General features: G+C 44.0%; 1 protein-coding gene across 1 annotated transcript; it reads right to left on the reverse strand.

Moving 5' to 3' along the window:
• Positions 1–1,496: 1,496 nt before the first annotated feature.
• LOC120993376 (aurora kinase A and ninein interacting protein) lies at positions 1,497–12,777 on the reverse strand. Its single transcript, XM_040421887.1, has 4 exons — positions 12,517–12,777; positions 3,216–3,360; positions 2,734–2,850; positions 1,497–2,128 (listed from the first exon to the last, which is right to left on the reverse strand). Exons 1-4 carry the CDS (start codon positions 12,601–12,603, stop codon positions 1,608–1,610), a joined length of 870 nt encoding a protein of 289 aa, XP_040277821.1. The 5' UTR covers positions 12,604–12,777; the 3' UTR covers positions 1,497–1,607.
• Positions 12,778–19,358: the final 6,581 nt, after the last annotated feature.

The raw sequence follows: 19,358 nt of genomic DNA on the forward strand, positions 1-19,358 counted from the left end.
CAGGATACAAAAACGTGGAGTGCTGCACATGTGTATACATCAAACCGATAGGAAAAACGTAATGTGAACACACATTGGGGGGAGGGGGGCGTACTAAATTTCGCTGTGGGGCCCAGTCAGTTCTAGCTCCATCACTGCACATCTCCTTCTCTCCTCCAGGCCTGGCTCACTGCTGCAGCGGAGGAGAGAAGGAGCGCAGGGAGCTGCGGTTAGTGAATGACAGGACCGCCAGCTCCCCTGCAATGATAGGTATGTGAGGGGGCCACTGGGGGGTCATTCATCACACTGTGAGGGTCCCTTACACAGTATAATGACTCCCAGTGCCCCCCATTTAGTATAATGATCCCCATTGACCCTCCATTTAGCATAATGACCACCAGATCCCCCATTAAATATAATAACCCCTCGTGCCCCCTCCATACAGTATAACCCCCAGTGTGGGGGCGACTGGGGGTCATTATTCTGAATGGAGGGCCACTGTGGGGTCATTATACTGTGAGGGCCCTTTACATAGTATAATGACCCCCAGTGTCCCCCATTTAGTAATGATCACCAATGACCCTCCATTCAGTATAAATACCCCCAGAGCCCCCTCCATACAGTATTCCCCCAGTGTGGGGGCTACTGGGGGTCATTATTCTAAATGGGGGCGACTGGGGGTTATTATTCTGAATGCAGGGCCACAGGTGGTCATTATACAGTGGGGGGGGGGGGGGAATTGGGGGTTCATTATACTGTTTGAAGGGCCACTAGTAGTCATTATACTGTATAGGGGCCACTGGGGGTCATTATACCGTGTAGGAGCCACAGGGGGACATGTCAATGTAAAAAAATGCCTCATGGGGGCCCACTGGGATTTATCGCCCAAGGGCCCACATGAACCTGGAGCCGGCCCTGTTTATGGCAATTCCTATGACTGCCAAGATGGGTGACACTCTAAAGGGGTTTTCCAAGGTTTCAATATTGATTGTTTTTCCTCAGGGTAGGTCAATATCTGATCTCTGGGGGTTCAAAACCCACATAACTGATCAGATATGGATGGCCTTTTCTGAGGATAGACCACAAAAATTAAAATCCTGGAAAACCCCTTTAATGGGCTAAGCTAACTGGCATAGCCACATCCATCAGTATAGCAGCTAATGGCGATCAGAAGATTAAAGCGGTTTTCACACACAGCATTTTTTGTGAAAAGCGCCACAGTTTTTGTGGTAATTTTGGTGCTGTTTTTTGAGTCAAAGCCAGAAGTGAATTCAACATTAATGGAAAACATAAATGGACTAAGGATATTGTTCACATGGTGGAAAATACATCTTTGACAAATCCAGTGTGTATTTGCGACAGACATCCAGTTGGTAATATAGCTCAGAGCTCATTTTGCTTGTCTTGTGATCAGTGGTAAGTTTACATGGGGCAGTTAGAGGAACAAGTGCTGTTCATTCCTGATCACTGGCCCATGTCACAAGCCTCCAAAAAACCCTCATTAATAAGATTGAGATGCAGCAGATTTGCTGTGTTCAGGTTGAGGGTCCACCCTTTTTTGGGGTGAACAGTAATCATACATGTGCATTGAGAAACCTGTATAGTTCAGTTGTGTGATGTAGCTCTGCCTAATGTTTTATAACCATGTTTCCTTCAGAATCTTGGGTGAACATTATGTGGAGGGAATCTTCATCGCACAAAGTCTGTAGAGTTCCTTTTATCTGACTTCTTGTGTGCCAAGTGACATTAGTTTTGTCCTGAAGTGGTGTGGTCAGATGTCGATCACTTGTAGACTGGTGACAGATGACTCTGTTCCCTTGTGTATCCTGTGTGAAAAGCGGACTGTCAAACTGACTTAGAAGACAACTGTCTTCCTCATGATAATCCTTTTGAGGACATTTGACAATTGAAGAGTCAGACAGTTTATTCTGGAATTCTGAAGAAAAACCATGGTTCGGAGACTTGTCTTGAGTTCGGACTACGGAGACATTGGAGAAGCTGCCAGAATGGTTGCCCGATTGCTCCAGCACCCAGCTCCGGTCATTGTTTTCATTTTGTCCTGAGCTTACTGGCTCTCTAGTATTTCTGTGTAGGTTACATAAAGAGACGCTCTCCTGGATTTCAGCAGGTTTCGAGCACATAGAAGTTTCTAGCGAGAATAAAAATACATACATTACCCTCAGACGCATACCAACAAAAGGTTAAGTGCACTTTTTCAGGCTTTGACTACAACATTAGTACCAGGTTTTGCTTCCTGCCCTTTATAACTAGTGCTGAAAGCATGCAGCTAGATGCCATGACTATAAAGAACGGCTCCTGCCAGGCAAGAAAGCACACAGCCGTTGTCATACTGCCAGAGCGGTGTGCTCCTCCTGTATTGGTCTCTGGAGGCTGACTGGATCTGGCTTATTGGCAGTGGAGGGTGTCTCATAGGCACACATATTATATGGGAGAGGGGTGTGTAAAGTAGTCTGCGTGTACTGTGTCCTGCTAGGACTACAGTTCGGCAATCTTATGGGGGCTGTGACGGCATGGGAAGCTACATGCATGGGGTGCTGGGTAAGTGGAGATGAGCCTTAGGGCTCCAGCACACAGCCGTAGCAGTTTTTGTGGTCTGCAAATTGCAGATCTGCAGAACACGGATACCGGCCCTGTGTGTTCAGCTCTCCCCACCGATTGAAAGTTTTCTGCTAGGGAGTAAACTAAGGATAGATCTGGCAATCGTCAGTCAATCAAGGATAACGGGCCACATACCAACAGGTGACTGTTCCATCACATTCAGAGATTCGTATGCGTTTCCTGTCTCACACTTAGGAGTTTCTTGAATCAATGTATTAATATCAGTAATGGGCGACCGCTTGTTCCTACTGCCTGAAAAAGACAACATATTTTGTAGAGAAAAGAAAGGATTCATAGTTGCATTTTAGACTCATTTCAATGGGGCTAATCCATGTGCAGACCTGCTGCAGCCCCCTGCCAGGAACCCAAGTGTAGGCTTCAGATTTCTGCTGCGGATCTTGTAGGATTTGCAATATGCAAACACAACCATTCACTGTGCCATCATGTCCTACACAATGTGAGGTATGCAAGGAACTTTCTAAAGGTTTACACATAAGCAATACGCCACATTGGCTTCATGTATGATAAAATGTAGCCCCTTAAATAGGAACTAAGTGTGTGGTGGTAGATTTTACCGTAATCCTACACTAGAATACAGTCTAGTAAGTGCTCCTTACCAGCGGCGGAGAAGAAGGAATACATTGAAGTCTGCTTGGTGAAAAGCTGAGGAGACTTTGTCTGAGTAAAGTCAACCTGCACAGAATCCATAGATTTTGTTCTTGAAAGTGGATTAAATCTTGACGACGTGCAGGGGATCACCATCTAAAACAGAAAGTTTAAAGCCATATAAACATGGAGGTTACAATTGTAATTATCCATTAGGCTCCTTAAAGGTCAGGTTGATCTGCTAAAGGGTATCATTTGGGGGCATCAGGGTACAACAGCTGGTCGCATGTATCGATATGTGTCCCCAGTACTTCATGCTGCTCATGGACTCATTAGTGGTCTGCCCGATCTCCTGGGCCAATTGGGGATTCCCTGAACTGACCTCACATCATAAAACACTATGATACAGTCAGTTCAGGGAAGCTGCGGTCAGTCCAGCAGACACATAGACCGCATATCCCGGGCCAGTCATGGTCGGGTGCATGAGCCTTAACATACAGACGTTTGAGGGACAAGCCGGAAGGGTCCAGCAGGATAGACACTGACCACCTTTCCCAACCAATCAAAACATTTGTGCAGCCCGTAGAAACCAGCAGTGATCTGATGTAAGGGCAACATGCATTTATGTATGAGGTTTTCTTGCTGGAGGGTTTCTTTGGGGTACAGTCACAACGTGACAGATTTTCCACACAAAAAACAGCAGAAAAAACTCATCCTAATTCTGAAGGACGTTGACTTGACATGTGGTGCAGAGTTCAACTTCTGCCAAGTGATTTGGTCTTCATTAAAAAAAAAAATGCAGTGTAGACCGCAGTTTGTATTCCAATAGATCTTCAGCTAAAATCTTGAGCTAGCGTTTTTTACAGCAAAAAGCACTGGTGAAAAAAAATAAATAAATAAGGCCTACACGTGAGAACAACCTTTTTGACTCTGTCCTGCTCCTTGATCTTCCAGTCTCAGGCTTGTTTACTTCTGAGCAGGCTATGGTCAGGGTCATGAGCGCCACACTGCAGCCAATGAAGTCACTGCTGAGTCAGAGTCACTTGGGGACACGTCACCACTAAGGCCACTCACTGGCTGAAGCAGTGCATGTGACCCCGTCTGTACCCCAGGCAGAAGTATACAAGCCTGGGACTGGAAGGTCACTGTACGGCCTTGCTTCTTGAGTATTAGGCTAGGGCGACACTGGTTGCAGCCAGGATTGCCAAGTAGTGGTGATCCTATAGAAATGAATGAGATCGCAGCAGCAGTTGCAAGAAATCCAACATGGCCGATTCTATTCCATCTAGATTTGTGTGGCATCACCGCTACTCAGCAATCCTGGCCACGACCAGAATCACCGTGTGTAGCCCTAGCCTTACATTAGCCCATCAGCACCATGATGAACCCCACAATGAGCACTCTGTGCAGGCCAAACATGGTGTACTGACTGCACCAGCATGCCCTGGGGGGTTGTTCTTCTGATTCTCTGTATGAGAGGCTGGTGCAGTCAGAACAGACAGCCATTGGTGGATGGGGCGGCTGGAGGCAGTGATGGGGGAACACAGGACAACTTACCTCTCATCTGGCAGAGGCCTCACCTGTTTTTGTGGTCAAGCGTGCATGAGCAGTGGCATGAGCAGTAAAAATGCAGGAGCTGTGTGCTTTTGCGCTAGTAACAGCTTCCCGGCTGAGATCTGGGAAGCTGTTACACTACAGTGATTGGCTGGAGCCTGCTTGAGGAATTGATGCCCGTCACTGGTATATCCCAATACAGGCCTGCAGGTGGCAGCACTGGAATATACAGTACTAAATGCTGTATTCTGTTACAGATAAACATTCATTACTAGGGATGAGTGAACTTATGTTTCCAAGTCCGGCGTACAAGGTTCAGGTTATCTAAGAATTCCGGTATGGATTCCCCTACCACATAACTTATGGGCGGTGGTAGTGGAATCCATAACGGAATTCTTAGATAACCCGAACCTTGTACGCCAAACTTGAAAACACAAGTTTGCTCAACACTATTCATTACAGCATACAATTGCCAATCTATTTTTAAATTATATATATTTTTTTTATTATTTCAAATCAACCCCCTTTCCCCCAAATAAAAACACATAAGCCTCACTGTATCCAGAAATGCCTGCACTACTAAAATATGGTGTAACGAAAAAAGATTCAATGTGGCCAATTCGCCACTTCACATCCCCAAAAAATTAAATAAAACATGATCAAAAAGTGTATTTTATACTATGGTACTGCGCGATGCACTTACTGTCTGTCACGGTCTACAGTAGCTCTACAACTTCAGATTGGTGATTACCTGTTTCTCAGTTCTTGTTTATTCGACTGTATATTCGTGCCCTTTTTTCTCGCTCTCACATCAACATGAAGGGGATTCGGGAGGCTGAACCCTATTGCTTTTACTTTAACTGAGCTTGCCCTGGCCGGCAGCACAGCTCCGTTTTAAAAGTTTGCTCGCTCGCGCTCACACGGAGCGCTGTGTGATGTCACAGTAAGAGCTACGGATAGCTAGGAGGACCAGACAGTGAAGGTGGACAGGGAGTGCATCGCGCAGTACCATAGTATAAAATACACGCGTCACTTGTGAATAGCAGCGGCGGCGGTACCGCAGCGTTAGTAATTAGGAGTGCAAGCGCCTGTGTAATAGATAAATAAGGAGTGATCAAAAAGTCGTACACCCCCAAAATGGTATCTCTGAAAGGTACAGATCACCCTGCGAAAAATGAGCCCTAACACAGCTCCGTAGATGTAAATATAAAGTTATGGGAGTTAGAATATTTGGATAAAAAGAAACATTTCCAGAGTTTATTTTTTTCAGTATTAAAACAGAAGAAAAACTATTCAAACATGGTATCGCTGCAATCGTACTGCCCTGGAAGATGAAGGTAACAGGTCAGTTTTTCCACATAGGAAAATAGCAGAATTCTGTTTTTTTCCCACTTCATCGGATACAATATTACATGGTGGCGTTAGAAAGTACAACTTGTGCCACAAAAAACACCCCTCATACAGCGATGCAAATGGAAAAAAAAAAAAGAAGTTATGGATCTGGGAAGGCAGGAGGTAAAAAAAGAAAATGCAAAGACGGAAAATACCTGAGTCCTGAAGGGGTTAAAGCGTTACAGTTGCCAAATGCATGTTCTCAGACTAGGTCTCCTCAGGACGCGTGGAGAACCCGCACTTTTAATAGGAGTCTATCACCAGATAGGCCAGACAGCCACCAGCGAGCTGAATGCGAGAAACACAGCGGGCGTCAGTGACATGTCCCGTACAGCCCCCCCTCTCACAGGACTGCACAGCATTATACCGAATTATAATGCTGTGTAACCCTTAGGCCCCTTTCACACGGGCGAGTATTCCGCACGGATGCGATGCGTGAGGTGAACGCATTGCACCCGCACTGAATCCAGACCCATTTATTTCTATGGGGCTGTGCACATGAGCGGTGACTTTCACGCATCACTTATGCGTTGCATGAAAATCGCAGCATGCTCTATATTGTGCGTTTATCATGTAACGCAGGCCCCATAGAAGTGAATGGGGTTGCGTGAAAATCGCAAGCATCCGCAAGCAAGTGCAGTGCGATTTTCACGCATGGTTGCTAGGTGACAGTCTATTCACTGTATTATTTTCCCTTATAACATGGTTATAAGGGAAAATAATAGCATTCTGAATACAGAATGCTTAGTAGGTGATCAATTGAGGGTTAAAAAAAATTTTTTAAAAATTAACTCACCTTCTCCTCTTGTTCGCGTAGGTCCTGGTCTCTTCTTTACTTCTCAAAAGATGAACTATCGGCTAGGACCTGTGGTGACGTCAGATCACATGCTCCAATCACATGGTCCATCACCACGGTGATGTACCATGTGATCTGACGTCAAAGGTCCTTTAGCCCACAGCTCATCATTAAAGTAGTAAAGAGACCAGGAACTACGCGAACAAGAGGAGAAGGCGAGTTAATTTTTTTTATTTTTTTTTAACCCTCAATTGATCACCTACTAAGCATTCTGTATTCAGAATGCTATTATTTTCCCTTATAACCATGTTATAAGGGAAATTAACCACCTCAGCCCCCAGTGCTTAAACACCCTGAAAGACCAGGCCACTTTTTACACTTCTGACCTACACTACTTTCACCGTTTATTGCTCGGTCATGCAACTTACCACCCAAATGAATTTTACCTCCTTTTCTTCTCACTAATAGAGCTTTCATTTGGTGGTATTTCATTGCTGCTGACATTTTTACTTTTTTTGTTATTAATCGAAATTTAACGATTTTTTTTGCAAAAAAATGACATTTTTCACTTTCAGTTGTAAAATTTTGCAAAAAAAATGACATCCATATATAAATTTTGCTCTAAATTTATTGTTCTACATGTCTTTGATAAAAAAAAAAATGTTTGGGTAAAAAAAAAAATGGTTTGGGTAAAAGTTATAGCGTTTACAAACTATGGTACAAAAATGTGAATTTCCGCTTTTTGAAGCAGCTCTGACTTTCTGAGCACCTGTCATGTTTCCTGAGGTTCTACAATGCCCAGACAGTACAAACACCCCACAAATGACCCCATTTCGGAAAGTACACACCCTAAGGTATTCGCTGATGGGGATAGTGAGTTCATAGAACTTTTTATTTTTTGTCACAAGTTAGCGGAAAATGATGATTTTTTTTTTTTTTTTTTTTTTCTTACAAAGTCTCATATTCCACTAACTTGTGACAAAAAATAAAAACTTCCATGAACTCACTATGCCCATCACGAAATACCTTGGGGTCTCTTCTTTCCAAAATGGGGTCACTTGTGGGGTAGTTATACTGCCCTGGCATTCTAGGGGCCCAAATGTGTGGTAAGGAGTTTGAAATCAAATTCTGTAAAAACTGACCAGTGAAATCCGAAAGGTGCTCTTTGGAATGTGGGCCCCTTTGCCCACCTAGGCTGCAAAAAAGTGTCACACATCTGGTATCTCCGTATTCAGTAGAAGTTGGGGAATGTGTTTTGGGGTGTCATTTTACATATACCCATGCTGGGTGAGATAAATATCTTGGTCAAATGCCAACTTTGTATAAAAAAATGGGAAAAGTTGTCTTTTGCCAAGATATTTCTCTCACCCAGCATGGGTATATGTAAAAAGACACCCCAAAACACATTCCCCAACTTCTCCTGAATACGGAGATACCAGATGTGTGACACTTTTTTGCAGCCTAGGTGGGCAAAGGGGCCCATATTCCAAAGAGCACCTTTCGGATTTCACTGGTCATTTTTTACAGAATTTGATTTCAAACTCCTTACCACACATTTGGGCCCCTAAAATACCAGGGCATTATACCTACCCCACAAGTGACCCCATTTTGGAAAGAATAGACCCCAAGGTATTCGCTGATGGGCATAGTAAGTTCATGGAAGTTTTTATTTTTTGTCACAAGTTAGTGGAATATGAGACTTTGTATGAAAAAAAAAAAAAAAAAAAAAAATCATCATTTTCCACTAACTTGTGACAAAAAATAAAAAATTCTAGGAACTCGCCATGCCCCTCACGGAATACCTTGGGGTGTCTTCTTCCCAAAATGGGGTCACTTGTGGGGTAGTTATACTGCCCTGGCATTTTCCAGGGGCCCTAATGTGTGGTAAGTAGGTAAATGACCAGTGAAATCCGAAAGGTGCTCTTTGGAATATGGGCCCCTTTGCCCACCTAGGCTGCAAAAAAGTGTCACACATCTGGTATCTCCGTACTCGGGAGAAGTTGGGGAATGTGTTTTGGGGTGTCTTTTTACATATACCCATGCTGGGTGAGAGAAATATCTTGGCAAAAGACAACTTTTCCCATTTTTTTATACAAAGTTGGCATTTGACCAAGATATTTATCTCACCCAGCATGGGTATATGTAAAAAGACACCCCAAAACACATTCCTCAACTTCTCCTGAGTACGGCGATACCAGATGTGTGACACTTTTTTGCAGCCTAGATGCGCAAAGGGGCCCAAATTCCTTTTAGGAGGGCATTTTTAGACATTTGGATACCAGACTTCTTCTCACGCTTTGGGGCCCCTAGAATGCCAGGGCAGTATAAATACCCCACATGTGACCCCATTTTGGAAAGAAGACACCCCAAGGTATTCAATGAGGGGCATGGCGAGTTCATAGAATTTTTTTTTTTTTGGCACAAGTTAGCGGAAATTTATATTTTTTATTTTTTTCTCACAAAGTCTCCCGTTCCGCTAACTTGGGACAAAAATTTCAATCTTTCATGGACTCAATATGCCCCTCACGGAATACCTGGGGGTGTCTTCTTTCCGAAATGGGGTCACATGTGGGGTATTTATACTGCCCTGGCATTCTAGGGGCCCTAAAGCGTGAGAAGAAGTCTGGAATATAAATGTCTAAAAAATTTTACGCATTTGGATTCCGTGAGGGGTATGGTGAGTTCATGTGAGATTTTATTTTTTGTCACAAGTTAGTGGAATATGAGACTTTGTAAGAAAAAAAAATAATAATTCCGCTAACTTGGGCCAAAAAAATGTCTGAATGGAGCCTTACAGGGGGGTGATCAATGACAGAGGGGTGATCAATGACAGGGGGGTTGATCAATGACAGGGGGTTGATCAATGACAGGGGGGTGATCAATGACAGGGGGGTGATCAATGACAGGGGGGTGATCAATGACAGGGGGGGTGATCAATGACAGGGGGGGTGATCAATGACAGGGGGGGTGATCAATGACAGGGGGGGTGATCAATGACAGGGGGGGTGATCAATGACAGGGGGGGTGATCAATGACAGGGGGGTGATCAATGACAGGGGGGTGATCAATGACAGGGGGGTGATCAATGACAGGGGTGGTGATCAATGACAGGGGTGGTGATCAATGACAGGGGTGGTGATCAATGACAGGGGTGGTGATCAATGACAGGGGGGTGATCAGGGAGTCTATATGGGGTGATCACCACAGTCATTGATCATGCCCCTGTAAGGCTTCATTCAGACGTCCGGATGCGTTTTGCGGATCCGATCCATCCATCAGTGGATCCGTAAAAATCATGCGGACGTCTGAATGGAGCTTTACAGGGGGGTGATCAATGACAGGGGGGTAATCAATGACAGGGGGGTGATCAGGGAGTCTATATGGGGTGATCACCACAGTCATTGATCATGCCCCTGTAAGGCTTCATTCAGACGTCCGGATGCGTTTTGCGGATCCGATCCATCTATCAGTGGATCCGTAAAAATCATGCGGACGTCTGAATGGAGCTTTACAGGGGGGTAATCAATGACAGGGGGGTGATCAGGGAGTCTATATGGGGTGATAACCACAGTCATTGATCATGCCCCTGTAAGGCTTCATTCAGACGTCCGGATGCGTTTTGCGGATCCGATCCATCTATCAGTGGATCCGTAAAAATCATGCGGACATCTGAATGGAGCTTTACAGGGGGGTGATCAGGGAGTCTATATGGGGTGATCACCACAGTCATTGATCATGCCCCTGTAAGGCTTCATTCAGACGTCCGGATGCGTTTTGCGGATCCGATCCATCTATCAGTGGATCCGTAAAAATCATGCGGACGTCTGAATGGAGCTTTACAGGGGGGTAATCAATGACAGGGGGGTGATCAATGACAGGGGGGTGATCAGGGAGTCTATATGGGGTGATCACCACAGTCATTGATCATGCCCCTGTAAGGCTTCATTCAGACGTCCGGATGCGTTTTGCGGATCCGATCCATCTATCAGTGGATCCGTAAAAATCATGCGGACATCTGAATGGAGCTTTACAGGGGGTTGATCAATGACAGGGGGGTAATCAATGACAGGGGGGTGATCAGGGAGTCTATATGGGGTGATCAGGGGTGATTAGGGGTGATCAGGGGCTAATAAGGGGTTAATAAGTGACGGGGGGGGTGTAGTGTAGTGTAGTGGTGCTTGGTGGGACTTTACTGAGCTACCTGTGTCCTCTGGTGGTCGATCCAAACAAATGGGACCACCAGAGGACCAGGTAGCAGGTATATTAGACGCTGTTATCAAAACAGCGTCTAATATACCTGTTAGGGGTTAAAAAAAACACATCTCCAGCCTGCCAGCGAACGATCGCCGCTGGCAGGCTGGAGATCAACTCTCTTACCTTCCGTTCCTGTGAGCGCGCGCGCCTGTGTGCGCGCGTTCACAGGAAATCTCGCGTCTCGCGAGAGGACGCGCCGGCGCGTCCAGGAGGAATGAATCAACCACCTCCAGGACGCGTCTGTGCGTACAGCGGTCCGGAGGTGGTTAATAACATCTACACAACACCTAACCAAGCAAGTTCGGGTTTGGGTACCAAACACGCATGATTTTTCTCACGCGAGTGCAAAAAGCACTCGCGCAGAAAAATCGCGGATGTTCCCGCAACGCACCCGCACATTTTCCCGCAACGCCCGTGTGAAAGAGGCCTTAGGGTCCTGAAAGCTATTTTATTACACACACAGCATTATGTCAGTGTCATTCAGTAGATTTCAGAACACTAAGGGGGAGATTTATCAAACTGGTGTAAAGTAGAACTGGCTTAGTTGCCCATAGCAACCAGATTCCACCTTTCATTTTCACAGCTCCTTTGGAAAGTGAAAGGAGGAATTTGATTGGTTGCTATGGGCAACTAAGCCAGCTCTACTTTACACCAGTTTGATAAATGACCCCCTAAGTGTTACACAGCATTATAATTCAGTATACTAGTACATTCTCAAGACCAAAACAGGGATACCGGCTGTGTCCGGTGTGCATTTTGCAGAACGATGCCTATTCTTGTCCGCAGTCTTTTTGGCAGGGCCGCGTAACGGAACTATGAATGTGGACATGGATGCTGGCCTCATTAAAATGAGGTGGAACAGGTGTGGACCCAAATATGTGGACCCATAAATCCGGTGGTGTGAACGGACCCTAACACTGTCAGCACTGACCCGTCATAGACACGCTCACTGGTGGCTGTCTGGCCTTATATGCTGCCAGCAGAGATTCGGATTGAGGTGCAGGGTCACTAGATTCTGCTGCCCTCAGGTAGGGCACACCATAATACTGGGCACCTCTCCAACTACTGACCAGAAACAATAGGGCACTAAGGACAGCGCTATCTATGCCAGCGGGGAATTGTGAAGAGCACCACATGCAAGGCTGCAGGTCGCCACCTCCAGGAGACCAGCTTAGCAGCCTGTGACTTGCCTGAGCCCCGGTCTCCTCCACAGGATGGTGCCACCTTCCTTCCCTACACATGCCAGCCTAGTGGCCCCGCTGGTACATGAACCGCAACGTCCCGTTCACATTGTCGTACATGAACGCGCTAGTCACCTGGTGGCATTTCTTCTTAAGCTGAGACGCGTCTAACCAGACCCCGCACTCTTCTGGCGGCTGCAGGGCACGTTTTCTGCTCTTCATCTCGGGCAGCAATGGAGGAGGAACACTGATCTGGTGTCACTGCCCGCTTGATAGACTGGCTCTGAGATACAGTTTCCAATTTCCCGCGCCGGGTCCTTGCTGTGAGCCTGAGGTGTCCTGCGCACTGCCTGCTCTGTGCGGACTACAGCCTGAGGTGTCCGTGTAACTGCCTGCTCTCCGGTACTGACACAACAAACCACGCCCACCTCCGCGAATTGAAAGGGGTTAATAACTAAAAGGGGTTAATAAGTACTGTGAAGGCCGTTTTAACCCCTTTCAGTCCCCTCTTCACAGTCCCGCACAGGTGCACTAAACCCTGCTATATCCAGGGCAGGCTATATCCAACCCCCAAAGATCCTGGCGCCTGGCAGAGAGAGAGCGCGGTGATGCGAGGCAGCCGATGATGGGGTGAGGGGCACAGTTAGAGCTGGGCAGTGGCAGAGAAGTGCTGTCATTGTGACTGGCAGCACCACCGCAGCAGTCTGCAGCTGCACACACGACGGTCCCGTCCCATCGCGATTCGCGCTCCTCTGTTTCCGACTAGTTTCCGCCAGGCTCCAGCACAAACCAGAATTAAGTGGCCAGTGCAGCCAGTCACAGTGTGATCCAAACGTGGTCCTGCCACCTTAAAGTGACCATGTCTGAGTGCCGCGGTCCTGTCCTAAATAGGAGGACTTGGCCAGGAGTCTAAAAACCGGACGTCTGGCCACCCTATACTGAACATTGTACTTGAAGGCGAGAGGGAGACCCTGCCATGATTGGAGGACACAAGCAGTCAAATAAATGTGCTGCATCTGTATGATATGCCCACATGCTCATATGCACTATTAACCCTTAGAGCAGGGGTCTGCAACCCCAGGCACTCCAGTTGTTGTGAAACTGCAACTCCCAGCATGCTCCATTGACTTCTATGGTAGTTCTGAGAAGAGCCAAACAAGTGTGCATGCTGGGAGTCATAGTTTCACCACACCTGGAGCATCAAAAGTTGCCGATCCCTGCCTTAGAGGAGGGTTGCCAGCCGTCCAGAAATTTCTGTACAGTCTGTAAAGTAGGCGGCTTTTTTTCCTGTGTCTGTAAAATAAATAGATGTGTCCGTGATTTTTTTGAGGCTGGTGGTATTTGACTAGATTATTTTGGTGGTAATTCTCATTTTCGAGCTCACAGTAAATGCTGGTAATGAGGTGTTATCAGGGTATTGAGAGATAGAGGTGTATTACTTATAATCTTTATCATTCGTTTTTCAATTTGAAAAATGTCCATGATTTTGGGATAAGTTTTCCAGAAAAATTCTGGTTGGCAACCATTCCTTATAGGACACAGCGATTTTCCTTCCCAGTGCCATAACTATTTCATTTTTCAGTTTACATAGACATATGAGGACTTGTTTTTTGCAGGACAAGTCGTACTTTGTAATGCCACCATTTAATATTGCATAGGATGTAGTGGGGGAAAAAAATTCCAAATGGGGGGGAATTGGAGAAAAAAAAAACGCAATTCTGCCACAGTTTTATGGGTTTTGCTTTTACGACGTTCCCTATGCAATAAAACTGACCTGTGCCCTTCATTCTCCAGGTCAGTACGATACGCCATATAGGATTAATATTTTTATATTTTAACCCCTTCAACCCTGGGCCTGTTTTTACCTTCCTGCCCAGGGCATTTTTTGCAAATCTGACATGTGTCACTTTATGTGGTAATAACTCTGGAACACTTTTACTTATCCAAGCCATTCTGATTGTTTTCTCGTGACACATTGTACTTCATGATAGTCATAAATTTGAGTCAATATATTTCACCTTTATTTATGAAAAAATCCCAAATTTACCAAAAATGTTGAAAAACTCCCAAATTTTCAAATTTCAATTTCTCTACTTTTATAATAGATAGTGATACCTCGTATAATAGTTATTACTTTACATTCCCCATATGTCTACTTCATGTTTGGATCATTTTGAAAATGACATTTTATTTTTTGGGGAGGTTAGAAGGCTTAGAAGTTTGGAAGCAAATCTTTAAATTTTTTGGAAAAGTTCCAAAACCCACTTTTTAGGGACCAGTTCAGGTCTGAAGTCACTTTGTAAAGCTTACATAATAGAAACCACCCAAAATGACCCCATTTTAGGAACTACACCCCTCAAGGTATACAAAACTGATTTTACAAACTTTGTTAACCCTTTAGGTGTTCCACAAGAATTAATGGAAAATGGAAATGAAATTTCAAAATTTCACTTTTTTGACAGATTTTACATTTTGATCCATTTTTTTTCCAGTAGCAAAGCAAGGGTTAACAGCCAAATAAAACTCAATATTTATTACCCTGATTCTGCGGTTTACAGAAACACCCCACATGTGATCGTAAACTGCTGTACGGGAACACGGCAGGGCGCAGTAGGAAAGAAACGCCATATGGTTTTTGAAAGGCAGATTTAGCAGATTTAGCTGCCATGTCTCATTTGAAGCCCCTGTGATGCACCCCTACAGTAGAAACTCAAAAAAGTGACCACATTTTGGAAACTACAGGATAAGGTGCCAGCTTTATTGGTGCGCGGACCGTGGCATAGAAGGGGTTAATCCGCCGGCATCGGCTTTTACAGCAATGCCGGCGGATACAGCAGGGGCCCGGCTATCAGGGACTGCCGGATCCCTGCAGTGATCGCGCGCCCACCGCTCCGGTGCCTGCCCGATCACCATAACGTACTATTACGTCAAATTTCAAATTGCGGGAACGCAGTGGTTTCCATGACGTAGTAGTACGTCATGGGTTGGGAAGGGGTTAATAGTACAGATGTTTTTAGATGTGGAAATGCCTATGATATTTTTGTTTTTATTTTTAATTTTGGGGAAAGAGGGGTGATTTGAACTTATATATTTTTTATGTTTTTTAAAAACCTTTTTTAACAGGAACTGAAGGGTTTATGGTATTATGGCCGTTAGCCCTTGGCCTCTGCTGTTTGAAACAGCAGAAACCTGGCAGCTGTGGCACCCCCGGTATCCTAAAAGGGATAACTTCTGCCGTACATGTACGGCAGAGGTCAACAAGGGGTTAAAGTGTATTTATTTTACTCACTTCTATAGCACTGACTTATTCCGTAGCGCTTTACAAACATCATCATCACTCGCTTTCCCCAGTGGAGCTCATAATCTATTATAATTATTATATATCATATAATAAACAGTGCTGAAGTCCTAACACTATCAGTGCAGGTTTTTTTATTAATGAATTATGAGGAAAACATTTCGGAATAATAAAATATGTTGTACTGAGCTGTCCTAAAGCAAAATCAGTTGAAAGCAGCATGCAAACAGAAATAACTGGCACAAAAATGGGCATCAAATAGTGTGATTTGAAGGGTTAAGTGACTTTTGGCCACTGATTTCACACTGCTGACATACAGAGAGTGATGCCCTGCATCAGTCAGTAGAATTCAGCCTGGCCCAAGAACTGCCATCAAAGTGGGCAAACGGACACTTTTTATTGATTTAACCCCTTAAGGACCGGGCTCATTTTCACCTTAAGGACCAGGCCATTTTTTGGAAATCTGACCAGTGTCACTTTAAGTGCTCATAACTTTAAAACGCTTTGACTTACCCAGGCCGTTCTGAGATTGTTTTTTCGTCACATATTGTACTTCATGTCACTGCTAAAATTGGGTCAAAAAATTTAATTTTTTTGCATAAAAAAATACAATTTTTACCAAAAATTTTGAAAAATTAGCAAATTTCAAACTTTCAGTTTCTCTACTTCTGTAATACATAGTAATACCCCCAAAAATTGTGATGATTTTACATTCCCCATATGTCTACTTCATGTTTGAATTGTTTTGGGAATGATATTTTATTTTTTGGGGATGTTACAAGGCTTAGAAGTTTAGAAGCAAATTTTGAAATTTTCAGAAATCTTCAAAATCCCACTTTTTATGGACCAGTTCAGGTTTGAAGTCACTTTGTGAGGCTTAGATAATAGAAACCTCCCAAAAATGACCCCATTCTAGAAACTACACCCCTCAAGGTATTCAAAACTGTTTTTTCAAACTTTATTAACCCTTTAGGTCTTCCACAAGAGTTAATGGCAGATGGAGAAACAATTTTGAAATTTCTATTTTTTGGAAAATTTTCCAATATAATCAATTTTTTCCAGGAGTAAAACAAGGGTTAACTGCCAAACAACACTCAAAATGGGTTGCCCTGATTCTGTAGTTTGCAAAAACACCCCATATGTGGTCGTAAACTACTGTTTGGCCGAATGGTAGCACATAGAAGGAGGGGAACACCATATGGGTTTTGGAAGGCAGATTTGGCAGGACTGGTTTTGTTTATACCATGTCCCATTTGAAGCCCCCTGTTGCACCCCTAGAATAGAAATTTCAAAAAAGTGACTCCATCTAAGAAAGTACACCCCTCAAGGTATTCAAAACTGGGTTTACAAACTTTGTTAACCCTTTAGGTGTTCCACAAGAGTTAATGGCAGATGGAGAAACAATTTTGAAATTTCTATTTTTTGGAAAAGTTTCCAATATAATACATTTTTTCCAGGAGTAAAACAAGGGTTAACTGCCAAACAACACTCAAAATGGGTTGCCCTGATTCTGTAGTTTGCAAAAACACCCCATATGTGGTCGTAAACTACTGTTTGGCCGAACGGTAGCACATAGAAGGAGGGGAACGCCATATGGGTTTTGGAAGGCAGATTTGGCAGGACTGGTTTTGTTTATACCATGTCCCATTTGAAGCCCCCTGTTGCACCCCTAGAATAGAAATTTCAAAAAAGTGACTCCATCTAAGAAAGTACACCCCTCAAGGTATTCAAAACTGGGTTTACAAACTTTGTTAACCCTTTAGGTGTTCCACAAGAGTTAATGGCAGATGGAGAAACAATTTTGAAATTTCTATTTTTTGGAAAAGTTTCCAATATAATCAATTTTTTCCAGGAGTAAAACAAGGGTTAACTGCCAAACAACACTCAAAATGGGTTGCCCTGATTCTGTAGTTTGCAAAAACACCCCATATGTGGTCGTAAACTACTGTTTGGCCGAACGGTAGCACATAGAAGGAGGGGAACGCCATATGGGTTTTGGAAGGCAGATTTGGCAGGACTGGTTTTGTTTATACCATGTCCCATTTGAAGCCCCCTGTTGCACCCCTAGAATAGAAATTTCAAAAAAGTGTCTCCATCTAAGAAAGTACACCCCTCAAGGTATTCAAAACTGGGTTTACAAACTTTGTTAACCCTTTAGGTGTTCCACAAGAGTTAATGGCAGATGGAGAAACAATTTTGAAATTTCTATTTTTTGGAAAAGTTTCCAATATAATCAATTTTTTCCAGGAGTAAAACAAGGGTTAACTGCCAAACAACACTCAAAATGGGTTGCCCTGATTCTGTAGTTTGCAAAAACACCCCATATGTGGTCGTAAACTACTGTTTGGCCGAACGGTAGCACATAGAAGGAGGGGAACGCCATATGGGTTTTGGAAGGCAGATTTGGCAGGACTGGTTTTGTTTATACCATGTCCCATTTGAAGCCACCTGTTGCACCCCTAGAATAGAAATTTCAAAAAAGTGACTCCATCTAAGAAAGTACACCCCTCAAGGTATTCAAAACTGGGTTTACAAACTTTGTTAACCCTTTAGGTGTTCCACAAGAGTTAATGGCAGATGGAGAAACAATTTTGAAATTTCTATTTTTTGGAAAAGTTTCCAATATAATCAATTTTTTCCAGGAGTAAAACAAGGGTTAACTGCCAAACAACACTCAAAATGGGTTGCCCTGATTCTGTAGTTTGCAAAAACACCCCATATGTGGTCGTAAACTACTGTTTGGCTAAACGGCAGGACATAGAAGAAGGGGAATGTCATATGGTTTTTGGAAGGCAGATTTTGCTGGACTGGTTTATTGACACCATGTACCCTTTCAAGCCCCCTGATGCACCCCTAGAGTAGAAACTCCATAAAAGTGACCCCATCTAGGAAACTACGGGATAAGGTGGTTGTTGTTTTGGGACTATTTTAGGGGTAAATTAGATTTTTGGTTGCTCTATATTACTCTTTTTGAGGCAATGTAACAAAAAAATTTAATTCTAAAATTGTTTCTACATTCGCTATTTAGTTTTGTGGAACACCTAAAGGGTTAACGTAGTTTGTAAAGTAACTTTTGAATACCTTGAGGGGTGTAGTTTCTTAGATGGGGTCACTTTTTTGGAGTTTCTAGTCTAGGCTACATCAGGGGGGGCTTCTAATGGGACATGGTGTCAAAAAAAAAACTGTCCATCAAAATCTGCCTTCCAGAAACCATATGGAGTTCCCTTCGTTCTATGCCCTGCCGTGCGGCTATATAGCCATTTACGACCACATATGGGGTGTTTCTGCAAACTACAGAATCAGGGCCATAAATATTGAGTTTTGTTTGGCTGTTAACCCTAGCTTTATTACCGGCAAAAAGGATTCAAATGGAAATTTTGCCCAAAAATGGGTGTTTTGGCACCGTTTTTATTTTATATTTTTAACACCGTTCATCCGAGGCGTTTGGGCAAAAGTTATTTTTATAGCGACGACTTTTACGCACGCGACGATGCCCAATATGTATGGCTCTCAGACTTTGGAGACACTAAGCAGGCATCCTAAAAACTGCGGCCCTCCAGATGTTGTAAAACTACAATTCCCACCATGCCCTGCTGATGGCTGTAGGTTATCTGGGCATGCTGGGAGTTATAGTTTTACAACATCTGGAGGGCCGCAGTTTGAGGATGCCTGCACTAAA

This window comes from Bufo bufo, chromosome 3 (genome assembly GCF_905171765.1).
Source record: "Bufo bufo chromosome 3, aBufBuf1.1, whole genome shotgun sequence".
NCBI classification, from domain to species: Eukaryota; Metazoa; Chordata; class Amphibia; order Anura; family Bufonidae; genus Bufo; species Bufo bufo.

Bases quoted from the DNA above. Each gene is read 5' to 3' on its own strand.
- LOC120993376 (XM_040421887.1), bottom strand. From the start codon at position 12,603: ATGAAGAGCAGAAAACGTGCCCTGCAGCCGCCAGAAGAGTGCGGGGTC. The intron at 2,851-3,215 runs GTAAGGAGCACT...TGTCTTTTTCAG, and splicing joins TTCCTTCTTCTCCGCCGCTG to GCAGTAGGAACAAGCGGTCG. The intron at 2,129-2,733 runs GTATGTGGCCCG...TATTCTCGCTAG, and splicing joins GATGGAACAGTCACCTGTTG to AAACTTCTATGTGCTCGAAA.